The sequence below is a fragment of the Electrona antarctica genome, assembly GCF_951216825.1.
Source record: "Electrona antarctica genome assembly, chromosome: 9".
NCBI classification, from domain to species: Eukaryota; Metazoa; Chordata; class Actinopteri; order Myctophiformes; family Myctophidae; genus Electrona; species Electrona antarctica.
Window position 1 is genome coordinate 5,076,042 of NC_136790.1, and position 14,209 is coordinate 5,090,250.

Here is a 14,209-nt window from a genome sequence, read left to right on the forward strand (position 1 = left end):
GACAGTGGCCTTGTGGTTAGACTGTCCTGCCCTGAAACTGGGAGGTCGGAGGTTCGATCCCCGGCCGGGTCATGCCAAAGACTGTAAAAATGGGACCCAATGCCTCCCTGCTTGGCACTCAGCATCAAAGGGTTGGATTGGGGGTCAAATCAACGAATGATTCCCGAGCGTGGCACACGCTGCGGCTCACCGCTCCAAAGAGATGGGTCGAATGCGGAGAACAAATTTCACTGTGGTAACGTGTGTGACTAATCGTATGACTTTGACTTGCGGTTCCCATCCGACCGCTCTAACGGCCGGTCTACCCCTGAGCCACTACTGCCCCTAGTAGCCCCTGAGCCACTACTGCCCCTAGTAGCCCCTGAGCCACTACTGCCCCTAGTAGCCCCTGAGCCACTACTGCCCCTAGTAGCCCCTGAGCCACTACTGCCCCTAGTACCACATAGAAGACACTACTGCCCCTAGTACCACATAGAAGACACTACTGCCCCTAGTACCACATAGAAGACACTACTGCCCCTAGTACCACATAGAAGACACTACTGCTCCTAGTACCACATAGAAGACACTACTGCCCCTAGTACCACATAGAAGACACTACTGCCCCTAGTACCACATAGAAGACACTACTGCCCCTAGTACCACATAGAAGACACTACTGCCCCTAGTAGCCCCTGAGCCACTACTGCCCCTGAGCCACTACTGCCCCTAGTAGCCCCTGAGCCACTACTGCCCCTAGTAGCCCCTGAGCCACTACTGCCCCTAGTACCACATAGAAGACACTACTGCCCCTAGTACCACATAGAAGACACTACTGCCCCTAGTAGCCCCTGAGCCACTACTGCCCCTAGTAGCCCCTGAGCCACTACTGCCCCTAGTACCACATAGAAGACACTACTGCCCCTAGTACCACATAGAAGACACTACTGCCCCTAGTACCACATAGAAGACACTACTGCCCCTAGTAGCCCCTGAGCCACTACTGCCCCTAGTAGCCCCTGAGCCACTACTGCCCCTAGTACCACATAGAAGACACTACTGCCCCTAGTACCACATAGAAGACACTACTGCCCCTAGTACCACATAGAAGACACTACTGCCCCTAGTAGCCCCTGAGCCACTACTGCCCCTAGTACCACATAGAAGACAAGTAAATAAACATAGACATACTCGCTCCGATACCGATACCAGCATGTCGGGGAGTATCGGCAGCATGTCCCATACCAGAATGGGTAACATCTCCAGTAGATAAAGAGTGCTGGGTTGCCCCCCGAAAACAGCTGACCTACAAGCTCTCAACGTGTCGCAGCGCGACGCGTTGTGAGCTTGTAGATCTGCTAATTTTGTCCAAAAGTGCCCTCTTACAGCATTTTAGCCCCTGCCTCTCTAACCCTCTCTCCACGTCCCTACTCGCCAATACCGATATCACACCAGCATTTTGGTGAGTATCGGCAGCCTGTCAGCTTGTCTAGAACAGACCTGTCTTCTCTGTTACTGTTAGGAGGATGTCAGTCGTAGAGTCGGTGGCTATGGGTGACGTCAGGCCATCTGTTTCAGCTTTGCTGTGTGATGTTCTACAACGTGTCCCGTTGGAGAGACACGCACGTGTTCTCCAAGGACACATGAACTCTGTCTGGAGCCTCGTTACGGCTTTTATTGGGAGAGCACCGTGCTGGAGTTATTGGACAGGACCATGCTGGAACTATATTAAGAGCTTTTGGAACTTCTTTGGATGCTAACGGAAGCCCCAGAGGGGTAAAAACATCCTCCATATTCATTCATCATCGTTTCATGGTTATGTTATTTATTACATGAAGATGATGTATGGTTTATGTTTTCACTTTCCTTTTTTTTGAGTGGTGTAAACCACTCCAACAACTGGCTTTGTACCCGTGTACCCGTGTTCGTACCCAAAAAATCACACCCGTGTGAACTGAGTGGTGTAAGGTCTTATATAGCCTGTCTGACGTAATGAAATCATGTCTGACGTAATGAAATCACACCCGGGTGAACAGGGTGAACATAGCAACCATGCTCATTTTTTCTGCACAGACTAACAAAGCCAGTTGTAGGAGTGGTTTACACCACTCAAAAAAATGAGCATGGTTACTATGGTCACTGACATTACGTCAGACCACAGCTGATCAGGCTATATAAGACCTTGCACCACTCAGTTCACACGGGTGTGATTTTTTTTTACATTTGAAGCGAGAAATAGATAATGAAGTAATTGAAATTCAGTGTTGGAAATACGAGCGCTGTCCATAGTAATACGAGCGCTGTCCATAGTAATACGAGCGCTGTCCATAGTAATCTGTCCATAGTAATCTGTCCATATTAATCTGTCCATAGTAATCTGTCCATAGTAATCTGTCCATAGTAATCTGTCCATAGTAATCCTGTCCATAGTAATCTGTCCATAGTAATCCTGTCCATAGTAATCTGTCCATAGTAATCTGTCCATAGTAATCTGTCCATAGTAATCTGTCCATAGTAATCTGTCCATAGTAATCTGTCCATAGTAATCTGTCCATAGTAATCGCCATCCATCCAAAGTTCGGAAGTCCTTTGTGATTTTGTCTCGCATCGCTCCCGACATGTAAACGTTTCTGGCGAAAGGTAAACAGCGTGAGCTAATGCTAATGCTAATGCTAACCGGCTGTGAACATGATGGAAAATCACTGGATCGGCTGGCAAAGGTTAGCTACACTTTGCTGCCACCTAGAGGTGAGAATAAAAGAGTTAGTAACTACTAATGTGTAATATATTACCGTTTTTGAGGAACTTTTCCAACACTGTCACTTCCCGTTGCACACATTGCATGGTATGGACCAGTCATAACATTCTTGCATTCTTGGTGTGTAGACAGCAGCCCCCCCCCCCCCCCCTACTCCCTCAACGTGGGGCCCTCAGCACTCACCAGTACTCGTCCCCCGCGCTCCCGGCCCCCTACTCCCTCAACGTGGGGCCCTCAGCACTCACCAGTACTCGTCCCCCGCGCTCCCGGCCCCCTACTCCCTCAACGTGGGGCCCTCAGCACTCACCAGTACTCGTCCCCTGCGCTCCCTCCCGGCCCACCCTACTCCCTCAACGTGGGGCCCTCAGCACTCACCAGTACTCGTCCCCCGCGCTCCCGGCCCCCTACTCCCTCAACGTGGGGCCCTCAGCACTCACCAGTACTCGTCCCCTGCGCTCCCTCCCGGCCCACCCTACTCCCTCAACGTGGGGCCCTCAGCACTCACCAGTACTCGTCCCCCGAGCTCCCGGCCCCCTACTCCCTCAACGTGGGGCCCTCAGCACTCACCAGTACTCGTCCCCTGCGCTCCCGCCCAGCGTGTAGACGGGTCCTGGCAGCTCTCGTGGTCCGGGGAAGATGCCGTCGTGGTGGATGATGATGGTCTTGATGAGCTCGTTGACGTGAGCCTGGCAGGACACCTGGTCGTTGCCCTCGGGCACCGACATGAGGGTGGGCCCGAAACAGATGGCCAGGTTATAGGGGTCCATCATGTTGTCGTCACTGTACTGGGACAGGCTGGAGGAGGAGAGGAGAGGAGAGGAGAGGAGAGGAGAGGAGAGGAGAGGAGAGGAGAGGAGAGGAGAGGAGAGGAGAGGAGAGGAGAGGAGAGGAGAGGAGAGGAGAGGAGAGGGATTAGGACAGTCTTGATTGTGAAGAATGTTTGTCGACTGTATACCTTTTTTCAGACGAAAAGTCAATACAAACTAAGCTATGGTGACTAAAACACGGATGACTAAATATATTGACAATTTCATCAACAAATACAAACTAGGCTAACATGTCAGGGGACTAGCCCATTTACAGCCCATTTACACCTGAGGACGAAATGCCTTCTAAATCGTGACAGTTTTCAGAAAAAACCCATGTTTCTATGTCAGTCGTTCTCAAACATTTTCATGTCAAGGACTCCCATAATTATATGTAAATGGCCGCCGAGCCCATCTGAAAATATGTTGTTCCGGCTATTTTCAGCAGGCAACGAAGTCTAAAGACCTGTCACACACAAACACACGCACGGACATGAACACAGCTGTCTATGCACAAATGCATAGATGTGTGTGTGTGTGTGTGTGTGTGTGTGTGTGTGTGTGTGTGTGTGTGTGTGTGTGTGTGTGTGTGCGCGTGCGTGTGTGTGTGCATGAGGGCAGCCAGGGTCAGACAGCACGCTGATGTATGTATGGTCAGCTGGTTTAGACATTATAACTCTCAGGTGATCTGCATGAGTGTGTGTGTGTGTGTACGTGCGTGTGACAGGTCTCATTGTAAATCACTTAACCATGATGATGAACTCCCCCCCCCCCCACACACACACACACACTCGTCTTCACGCAGTAAAATCCTCAGTGTATATTTAGGTAAGAGGGTGTCGGACAATGACCCAAATGGACCCTTAAGGGTCTCCCCATTCCAGTCTATTTATTGTTGTACCTCATAGAGGTAAAAAGGACACTGAGGATTCTCCTGTGTGTGAAGCTGGCCGTGGGACCAGCGAGGTTTACCCAGGATTCTCCAGTTACATCCCACACACACACACACACACACACACACACACACACACACACACACACACACACACACACACACACACACACACACACACACACACACACACACACACACACACACACACACACACACACACACACACACACACACACACCTTCTTATCGTCACCGCTTTGTACCCTCATGCTCTTCCCTCTCTTCTCCTTTAAGGCTCAAACCAACCAATGATTCAAGACGCAATGAAACCGTTTTAGCGTCGAAGCGGTCAGATATGTCCCGATGCACGGTGGCACATGTCGTTGCAGTTATTATGATACGATGCGATGCGATGCGATGCGATGCGATACAACTTTATTGTCAGCTTGCACTGAAATTTGTTTTGCGTCCATGACGTCACCGACTGTTCAAGATACATAGACATAGACACAATACATTACAAAAGGATAGACATTACAGGAACAGACAGGCAGGAACAAGAACATGTCCTCTGGTTTAACCATTTTGGTTTAAAAGCAGAACAGACTGATGTACAAAAGAGTTATTTAGTTTGTTTTTATTATACTTAGGGACTCTAAACCGCCTCATGGAGAGCATTGGGCAACTGTTGACATTCATCATTTAAAACATGTAAGGGATCAAAAGAGATAATCTTCTTATTACATTCAAAGGAGCTTTATTGGCATGAGAAAACGCTAGTTTCCATCCAATTTATCTGTCTCCGTCCGTCCGTGTGTCCGTGCGTGTGTGTGTGCGTGTGCATGCACGTGCTTGCATGGTCCTTCAGAACTCACTGGTTGAGGAAGGCGAACAGGTATCTCATGATGATCAGTGTGTGCGTGGGTGTATGTATGCGTGTATGTATGTATGCGTGCGTGCGTGCGTGCGTGCGTGCGTGCGTGCGTGCGTGCGTGCGTGCGGTACATACTGGTTGAGGAAGGCGAACAGGTATCTCATGATGATCAGTGTGTGCGTGGGTGTATGTATGCGTGTATGTATGTATGCGTGCGTGCGTGTATGCGTGCGTGCGTGCGTGCGTGCGGTACGGTACGGTACATACTGGTTGAGGAAGGCGAACAGGTATCTCATGACAACCAGAGTTTTGGTGGCCAGAGGCTGCAGGACCTTCCGGATGTGGACCGCTCGGTCCTGGAGAGACTCCATGGCTGGAAGAGAAGAGACCCCCCCAAAATAAAACACCGTGAGACCCCTCACTAACTGCCCCAATCCATGGGGGGGAAGAGACCCCCGAAAACATCACAAGACCCCTCAGTACGTTCAGTTCACGTTCACCCAAAATATGAACGTGTTCATGAACGATCGTTCATTTTATGTGTTCAGGGACAACACAGCCAAAAAATAACAAAATACTGTCGGGGAGGTGTCTGAGTGTCTCCGTATCGTTACGACAGTCACTCATATTTGACACAGTCTGATTCTAGTGCACCAGCGTGCAACCAAGTAAAACTAAATTACTCTTTACGTCTCTGTCACAGTCTGAGTGCAGTGTGGGTGTGTCTGAACCACCTGCATTATATCCCCTGCAATCATGCCCACAGTATTTAAGTCTCAGTCTCTCTGCAATCCTTGCCAGATTGTCTTGTGACCTTCCAAGCACCCAAGCCCTATTCAAGCCTTGCCTTTGCCTTACTGATATCTGTTTTGCATTTTCTAGACCACGATTTTTGCCAAGCCCTTGCCGGTACTTCTGCCCTCGCTGACTGCCTTTGGATATTGACCTTTGCTTTCTACCGTTTTGATTTTTTTTGCCTGCCCCTTGCCTGTTTTTGAAGTTTGTGGATTAAAACCCGTTTTCAGTGACATTTTGTGTCTGCATCCTGAGTCCTTTCCACGTGTGCCTGACAGTCTCTAACCCCAACCCATAAACCTAACCTCTAAATGACTCTTTACGTCTCTAACCCCAACCCATAAACCTAACCTCTAAATGCAAAACCACAAACCTTTCCTAATGAAGCGTAACTCTAAAAATCCTTCTTTATCTATAAAAAAAACAACCATTAATCTGTACAATAGTATAGTATAGTGACACAAGCACCGCACACACACACACACACACACACACACACACACACACACACACGCGCGCACGTGCGCAGGAAAGCGGCCACTCACCGACACAGGAAATGAGGTCATGGAAGACTTCCTTGGGGAAGAGGGCGTGGTCCAGTCCTCTGAAGTACAGCTTGAGGACCCCGGCGATGGAGTCCATGTCATGATCGTTCTGGTCCCCTGCTAGGGGGTCCTCACCTGCACGCACACACATGCACACACACACGCACATGAACACACACACACATGAACACACACACACACGAACACACACACACACACACAACAAAATAAGTCAATGGTACACACACTTTCTCATGTCAAGGACCCGCAGAATGTGTAATTATGTATGTGTTGCGGACCCCCATGTGAGAATGCAATGTGCCAGTGACCCCCACATGAGAAGATTTATAGAAACAATAAAAACATACAAACAATTTCTAAATCATTCAAACATTTCCAACATTTTCGACATTTGTCAAATACTTTCAAAAATAGCAGATGTACAAGCTGTGAGCTTGTAGACCAGTGGTTCCCAAAGTGGGGTCCGGGGACCCCTAGGGGTCCTTGAGGGAGGTCCAGGGGTTCCCCAGCTAAATGATAGTTTGGAACCAAATGGACCCCTATGGGTCTGTAACTCTGAGAGTGCACCAATGGAACCAAATGGACCCGGATCAGGGTCCATTTGGTTCCATTTGTGCACTCTCAAGAGTTAAATTAACATTGATTTTACAATATAAATTGGGGTCTCAGAGATAGAAATGCCATTACAGGATTAATTGATTGTCAGACTCTGAGCCCAGTGTGCTCAGTGGAGTGGGCGGGGTCTATGGGCTAGGTCCGTAGCCTATAGCATATCAAACTGGGGTCCTTGAAATTAAACTGGCTGAGAATCACTGCTAGAGTCGTAACAATCTGATTTTATGGGGGGTCCCTGGGCCAATTAGTGTCAATCTGGGGGTCCTTGGCAGTGGGAACCACTGTTGTAGATCACAAACTGTGAGCTTGTAGATCACAAACTGTGAGCTTGTAGATCACAAACTGTGAGCTTGTAGATCACAAACTGTGAGGTTGTAGATCACAAACTGTGAGCTTGTAGATCACAAACTGTGAGCTTGTACATCACAAACTGTGAGCTTGTACATCACAAACTGTGAGCTTGTAGATCACAAACTGTGAGCTTGTAGATCACAAACTGTGAGCTTGTAGATCACAAACTGTGAGCTTGTAGATCACAAACTGTGAGCTTGTAGATCACAAACTGTGAGCTTGTAGATCACAAACTGTGAGCTTGTAGATCACAAACTGTGAGCTTGTAGATCACAAACTGTGAGCTTGTAGATCACAAACTGTGAGCTTGTAGATCACAAACTGTGAGCTTGTACATCACAAACTGTGAGCTTGTACATCACAAACAGTGAGCTTGTACATCTCAAACTGTGAGCTTGTAGATCACAAACTGTGAGCTTGTAGATCACAAACTGTGAGCTTGTAGATCACAAACTGTGAGCTTGTAGATCACAAACTGTGAGCTTGTACATCACAAACTGTGAGCTTGTACATCACAAACTGTGAGCTTGTAGATCACAAACTGTGAGCTTGTAGATCACAAACTGTGAGCTTGTAGATCACAAACTGTGAGCTCGTAGATCTGCCATTTTCAAATAGCTGCAACATTTAAAATTGGATAAAGCTGTTAATATGATGAATGTGATGCTGTGTTAATTAACGACACTTTCTCTGGAAATTCCCTTCAAATTCCCTTTGACAATCAAGGAAAGAAGCAGCGCTGGAAGAAATACTGAAGTGGTTTTACTTAAGTAAAAGTATCGATACCGCGGACCCCCATCTGAAAATATGTTGTTCCAGGGACCCCACAGAAGCAAGTATTTGAGTTACAAACGTTCGCTGTGAAAGAATATATATTCGCGCCACATGTTCACGATTTTAAAAAAAAATAGCAGATCGGCTATTTTTCAACAGCTAAAGTTTAAAGTAATGGTTGAAGTGGTTTAACCCATTTTGGGTGGGAACCCCTTTTGGTGTTAGCATTATGTTATGCTTTAGCTATTGAAAAATAGCAGATCTACAAGTGAAGTGAAGAATGTTTGTGTTGCATGTTGGGTAATGAGGGCTTTTTTGCCAGTTTTCTACCATTGCTGTCATGGCCGTAACTTTGTTGTAGAGCTACATGCTACTGGCAAAAGACATGATCACATTTTGATCACGTCATCACAACAAAGCAGTAGGTTATGAACGGTAACTCTGGTTCTTTGACTATTCAGTTTCGGCTCTAAAATCAACCAAACCGAATATGCATTTTCTTTGCCACTTTTCGGGCCGAATAGTTTCAGCGGCCGAAATATTCGGTGCATCCCTACTACGGTATAACCTGACTCCGCCAGATGGGGCAGCAGAGAGTACACTGGGTTCCCCCCTCCTGCTCCCATCTGGGAACTCTCAGGCAGACTTGATGCCCGGCCACAAAACGGCCTGGCCAATCAGCGGCAGCTAGAGGCGGGATCAAGGCGCATACACAGTACCCATTCTCAAACTGGAGAATGCTTGTGTTGCATGCTGGGTAATATAGTGTGGTCAGACTGCGGTCACTATACTGTACCTCTCTCAAAGGCATTCTGGGTAATGTAGTGTGGTCAGACTGGTCACTATACTGTACCTCTCTCAAAGGCATTCTGGGTAATGTAGTGTGGTCAGACTGCGGTCACTATACTGTACCTCTCTCAAAGGCATTCTGGGTAATGTAGTGTGGTCAGACTGGTCACTATACTGTACCTCTCTCAAAGGCATTCTGGGTAATGTAGTGTGGTCAGACTGGTCACTATACTGTACCTCTCTCAAAGGCATTCTTGATGTCATTGACCTCCACCTGGGAGCCGGACACTCTGAAGATGCCCTCTTGTTGCAGACCTGAATGCACACGTGCGCACACACACACACACACACACACACACACACACACACACACACACACACACACACACAGACCGACACAGACACACACACACACGCACACACAATAAGCAAATTCTCATGGCCGCTGTGGGATATAGCACTGATGAAGGTCTCACCCAGGACCAAAATGCTTGCTAGTTTAAACCTCGATTTGAGCACTGAGCACTTTATTCAACAATAGGATGTAATTATATGTTCTTAAAGTCTTTGTCTAAGTAAGGGGCGGGGCAGTAAGGGGCGGGCGGCGAGCAAGTCTTTTTCTGCCACTTTTCCTTTGTGTTTTTGAGACCGCCGCACCTGCCTACCCGTCAACTCGGAACAATAAGGACCCTCTTCACTTCGCTGTATGACAGCAAAACATCACCTTTTTTAATGTAAGTACTACACAATGAATACAGGAAACAGGATACATAACCCTAAACCCCCCCACCCAAAGAAAAAGAAGAAACAACTTGACATAACATGACCAATCAGTGGTCAGGTCAGCTGACCATCATAGGCCAATGGCTACGTAGCGGAGATCTGCCTCACCATGGCGACTGATAAAGCGGATGCAGCTCTCCACCATCAGAGGAATGACCTGACCTGACTCCTACGAGAGAGAGACATAGAGATAACATGAGAGAGAGTTAACATGAGAGAGAGGGAGAGAGAGGGGTAGGGTTAACATGGGAGGGAGAGAGAGGGGTAGGGTTAACATGGGAGAGAGAGAAATGGTTAACATGAGAGAGAGAGAGAGAGAGAGAGAAAGAGCACACGTGTACTGTATGCACTTCATACACGCCTCTCACACACACACACACACACACACACACACACACACACACACACACACACACACACACACACACACACACACACACACACACACACACACACACACACACACACACACACACACACAGACTTTGGAGGAAGCGTGCCAGCTGTTGCTAGGAGACGGCTCCAATTCTATTCCCTTTGTTTGTTTTATTTTTTTTCTTTCTTCCAGGAAGCTCTGAGCAGACCAGACCGGGGGCTGCATATTAACCCATGTATGTATACTGTAGAATAATTGTTATTTTGATCAACGTTTGCCAAAAGCATGGAATTGTAGACAAGATCGTATCCAATGACAACTAAATATTATTTAGTTTTGGGTCTGAAGGGCTAAATGTCATCAAATGGTGGTCCGTGGATAAAAGTATTGGAAATTGAAAATACTCAAGTTAAAGTACAAATACCTCAACATTGTACTCAAGTACAGTATATACTTAAGTAAATGTACTTAGTTACTTTACACACCACTGCTGCTGAGACTAGAAGCAAAGCTGCATGTTATTGTTTCGTTTCGTTGGCACTAATTCAATTACTGCATGTTTACCCTGATTAAATCTTATATTATCAAGTGTGTGTGTGTGTGTGTGTGTGTGTGTGTGTGTGTGTGTGTGTGTGATAACAACAACACGAGCACTGTTAACGTCCAAGCCCCGCTGCATGCTGGGTAGGCAGCAGGGCACCGTGAGAAAGCATGTGTTTTAGGTTAAAATCACGGCTACAGCTGACTGTCTGTCCAAGGAGCGCACACACAAACGCACACACACACGCACACACGCACGCACGCACGCACGCACGCACACTAACACGCTAACACACACACACACACACTCAGGGACGAGGACAAATATTTACCTGCTTCCGTACAGCTGAGTTCCGTCTTCCACTGTGATGACAGACAGACAAACAGACAGACAGACAGACAGACAGACAGACAGACAGACAGACAGACAGACAGACAGAGAAAAACATTGTCACTCTGTCATTATGGCTCTATTTATACACACTGGAAACGTCTATGTGTGCACACGCACGCACACACGTGCACACACACACACCCACACCCCCATACGTAATAATATGCACACGTGTTGAGATCTAAAAACTGTCACGGGGAAAATAATACACTTGTCTGCCAACAGAATCAAGCTTAAACACCACTATCGTGTGTGTGTGTGTGTGTGTGTGTGTGTGTGTGTGTGTGTGTGTGTGTGTGTGTGTGTGTGTGTGTGTGTGTGAGAGAGAGAGAGAGAGAGAGAGAGAGACAGAGAGAGAGAGTAGTCCCCCGTGTTGCCATATCTGCTTAGTATCAGCGACTTTGGGCTTGTTTCATCTGTATTTGTCCCCAATGAAAATGTTTTGGTGCCAGGGCCCGTTTTGTTTGCGTCGTGACCCGTTGTGAGATGTGCTATTTTCAAATAGCCAAATGCATATATAGGTTTTAAAGTGCTTAATATGTGGCCTTTATGGTGCTCGCTTCTTTTGGGCTTGTTTACATAGACACCTTATTTGCTTATTTCTGTCCCAAAATCTGGCAACACTGGTAGTTCCTTCACCACACCTACCTGGCAAGACAACAGTCGCTCTTCTGACCTGATGGGGGGGGGGGGGGGGGGGTCAGGAAGAGAGAGAGAGGGGGGGGGGGGGGGGGGGGGGGGGGGGGGGGGGGGGGGTGGGGGGGGGCAGGAAGAGAGAGAGGGGGGGGGGCAGGAGAGGAGAGAGGAGGGGGGAGGGAGAAAGTTATAGTAGTAGAAAGTCGACACATGGAGGAAATGACCACAGCTGGACACAAACACAGCAGAGCAACTTCCCGCTGTATGCACACACACACACACACACACACACCACACACACACACACACACACACACACACACACACACACACACACACACACACACCACACACACACACACACACACACACACACACAGCACACGAACGAACAACAAGTAAAGGGCTTTCCTGTGGGACAGGGTTGACCCAGAGGAACCCCCATCCAACATGCAGCTGCATACGCACGCACGCACACACGCACGCACCCACGCACCCCCCCCCCCCCCCACACACACACACACACACACACACACACACACACACACACACACACACACACACACACACACACACACACACACACACACACACACACACACACACAGAGGGAGAGGACTTTCCTACTGTGAGCTAACTGTCTCTCCTATAGCCCCACACACACACACACACATCATCATCCTGTGTTCCAACACGTGACTCTCCTAGCCAAGCCTTATTCTTCCTGTTGTTCAGTGACTGGACATAAGGCTCTTCCATCCATCATTTCAGTTCCTTTTAGTTCTACCACACAATACAGGTTCAGTTTTAATACTCACTCTCGCCCAGACTCTTCTGGATGAGGTCATGTTTGGCCTCCAGTTTGGTGATGAGGTTCCTGCCTTCCAGAAACTCCTTCAGCTTCTACAAGACACGCGCACACGCACACGCACACACACACACACACACACACACACACACACACACACACACACACACACACACACACACACACACACACACAGAAGAGTCTCAAACCATGGTAGAGTATACGTTTGAGCCCACACAGAGTTAGCATTGCCAACAAGCACAGAATCCATCGAGGTGTGTTGCCGGGCGGACGCGTGGATTAAAGCTAAATAAGATCTCACGACTGAAACATTAATGTGTGTGGCCCAAGTCCTATGATGTGATGTGTGAAACAGTGCTGTTTCCTAAACTATATTAACACAATATGTACAATCTTTTAGTAATGTCGTTCCTGCTTGTTCTACATACTGTGACGAAATCACATCATCGTTGAGAGGCTTTAACCTTTGATCTTATGAAATATCTGAGACCATTAGGGTTTTCTGGAAGACGCTTCTAAACATTATTGCTAGTTTGACCACTTCAAATTCTCTAATATTTAAAAGTGCACATCAATAATAAAAATGAAATATACACCCGCCCCGCACACACGAGTATCTGCTCGGTACAAGAGTGTTATCGTTTAATGACGGCCCTCAATAAACATAACACTCTTGTACCGAGCAGATACTCAGTGTCACGGGCATATCTTTAATTTTTAACCCATTTAGGCCTGACGTCGAAATTAAAAACATGTCTTCTAAGTCATGACAATTTTCTGAAAAAATCTCACCAAAAGGGGTTCTCGTACAGAATGGGTAAAAATGTAAAATTGTAACATGCTCTTCCATAGAAGACATGCTGACTTCTATTAGTTCTATATTAATCCAAATGACTGAAATCAGTCGAACAGCGTCTGAGAACTTTAATCCATGCGTACGGACGGACGGACAGAGGGACGGACGGGACAGACGGACGGACGGACAGAGGGACGGAGGGACAGACGGACGGAGGGACAAACGGACGGAGGGACAGACGGACGGACGGAGGGACAGACGGACGGAGGGACAGACGGACGGAGGGACAGACGGACGGAGGGACAGACGGACGGAGGGACAAACGGACGGAGGGACAGACGGACGGAGGGACAGACGGACGGAGGGACAGACGGACGGAGGGACAAACGGACGGAGGGGACAGATGGATGGGCCGTACCGTGAAGTAGAACTGCTCCGTCTCCTGCTGATTGGCTCGTCTCTTGGCCAGGCTGGGCTTGCTGAGATACGATTCGCTGACGGTGGACTTGACCGACTCCATGCTGTTGCTGTGGTGGAAGCACTCGGACACGTCAAAGTCTTCCACGGTCACCATGTCCTGGATGGTGGAGAGGGTGGCTTCCATCGTCTTCTTTACCTGTTAGGAGGTGGAGGGGTTAATACTGTAACCATGGT

The 14,209-nt window shown here is 48.0% G+C and overlaps 1 protein-coding gene across 2 annotated transcripts in view; it reads right to left on the reverse strand.

The window, feature by feature from the left end:
• LOC306930356 (SLIT-ROBO Rho GTPase-activating protein 2-like) overlaps positions 1-14,164 on the reverse strand; it is a 38,395-nt gene extending 24,231 nt beyond the window's left edge. For both annotated transcript variants that reach the window (XM_079511282.1, XM_079511281.1), the window contains exons 1-9: positions 13,974-14,164; positions 12,749-12,833; positions 11,943-11,970; positions 11,233-11,263; positions 10,093-10,153; positions 9,439-9,516; positions 6,652-6,786; positions 5,579-5,684; positions 3,305-3,532 (exon numbers count right to left, since the gene is read on the reverse strand). In XM_079511282.1, coding sequence (XP_079367408.1) covers positions 3,305-3,532; positions 5,579-5,684; positions 6,652-6,786; positions 9,439-9,516; positions 10,093-10,153; positions 11,233-11,263; positions 11,943-11,970; positions 12,749-12,833; positions 13,974-14,159 — 938 coding nt within the window. In that variant the 5' untranslated portion in view covers positions 14,160-14,164. The remainder of the gene's footprint in view (positions 1-3,304; positions 3,533-5,578; positions 5,685-6,651; positions 6,787-9,438; positions 9,517-10,092; positions 10,154-11,232; positions 11,264-11,942; positions 11,971-12,748; positions 12,834-13,973) is intronic.
• Between the last annotated feature and the right edge of the window lie 45 nt (positions 14,165-14,209).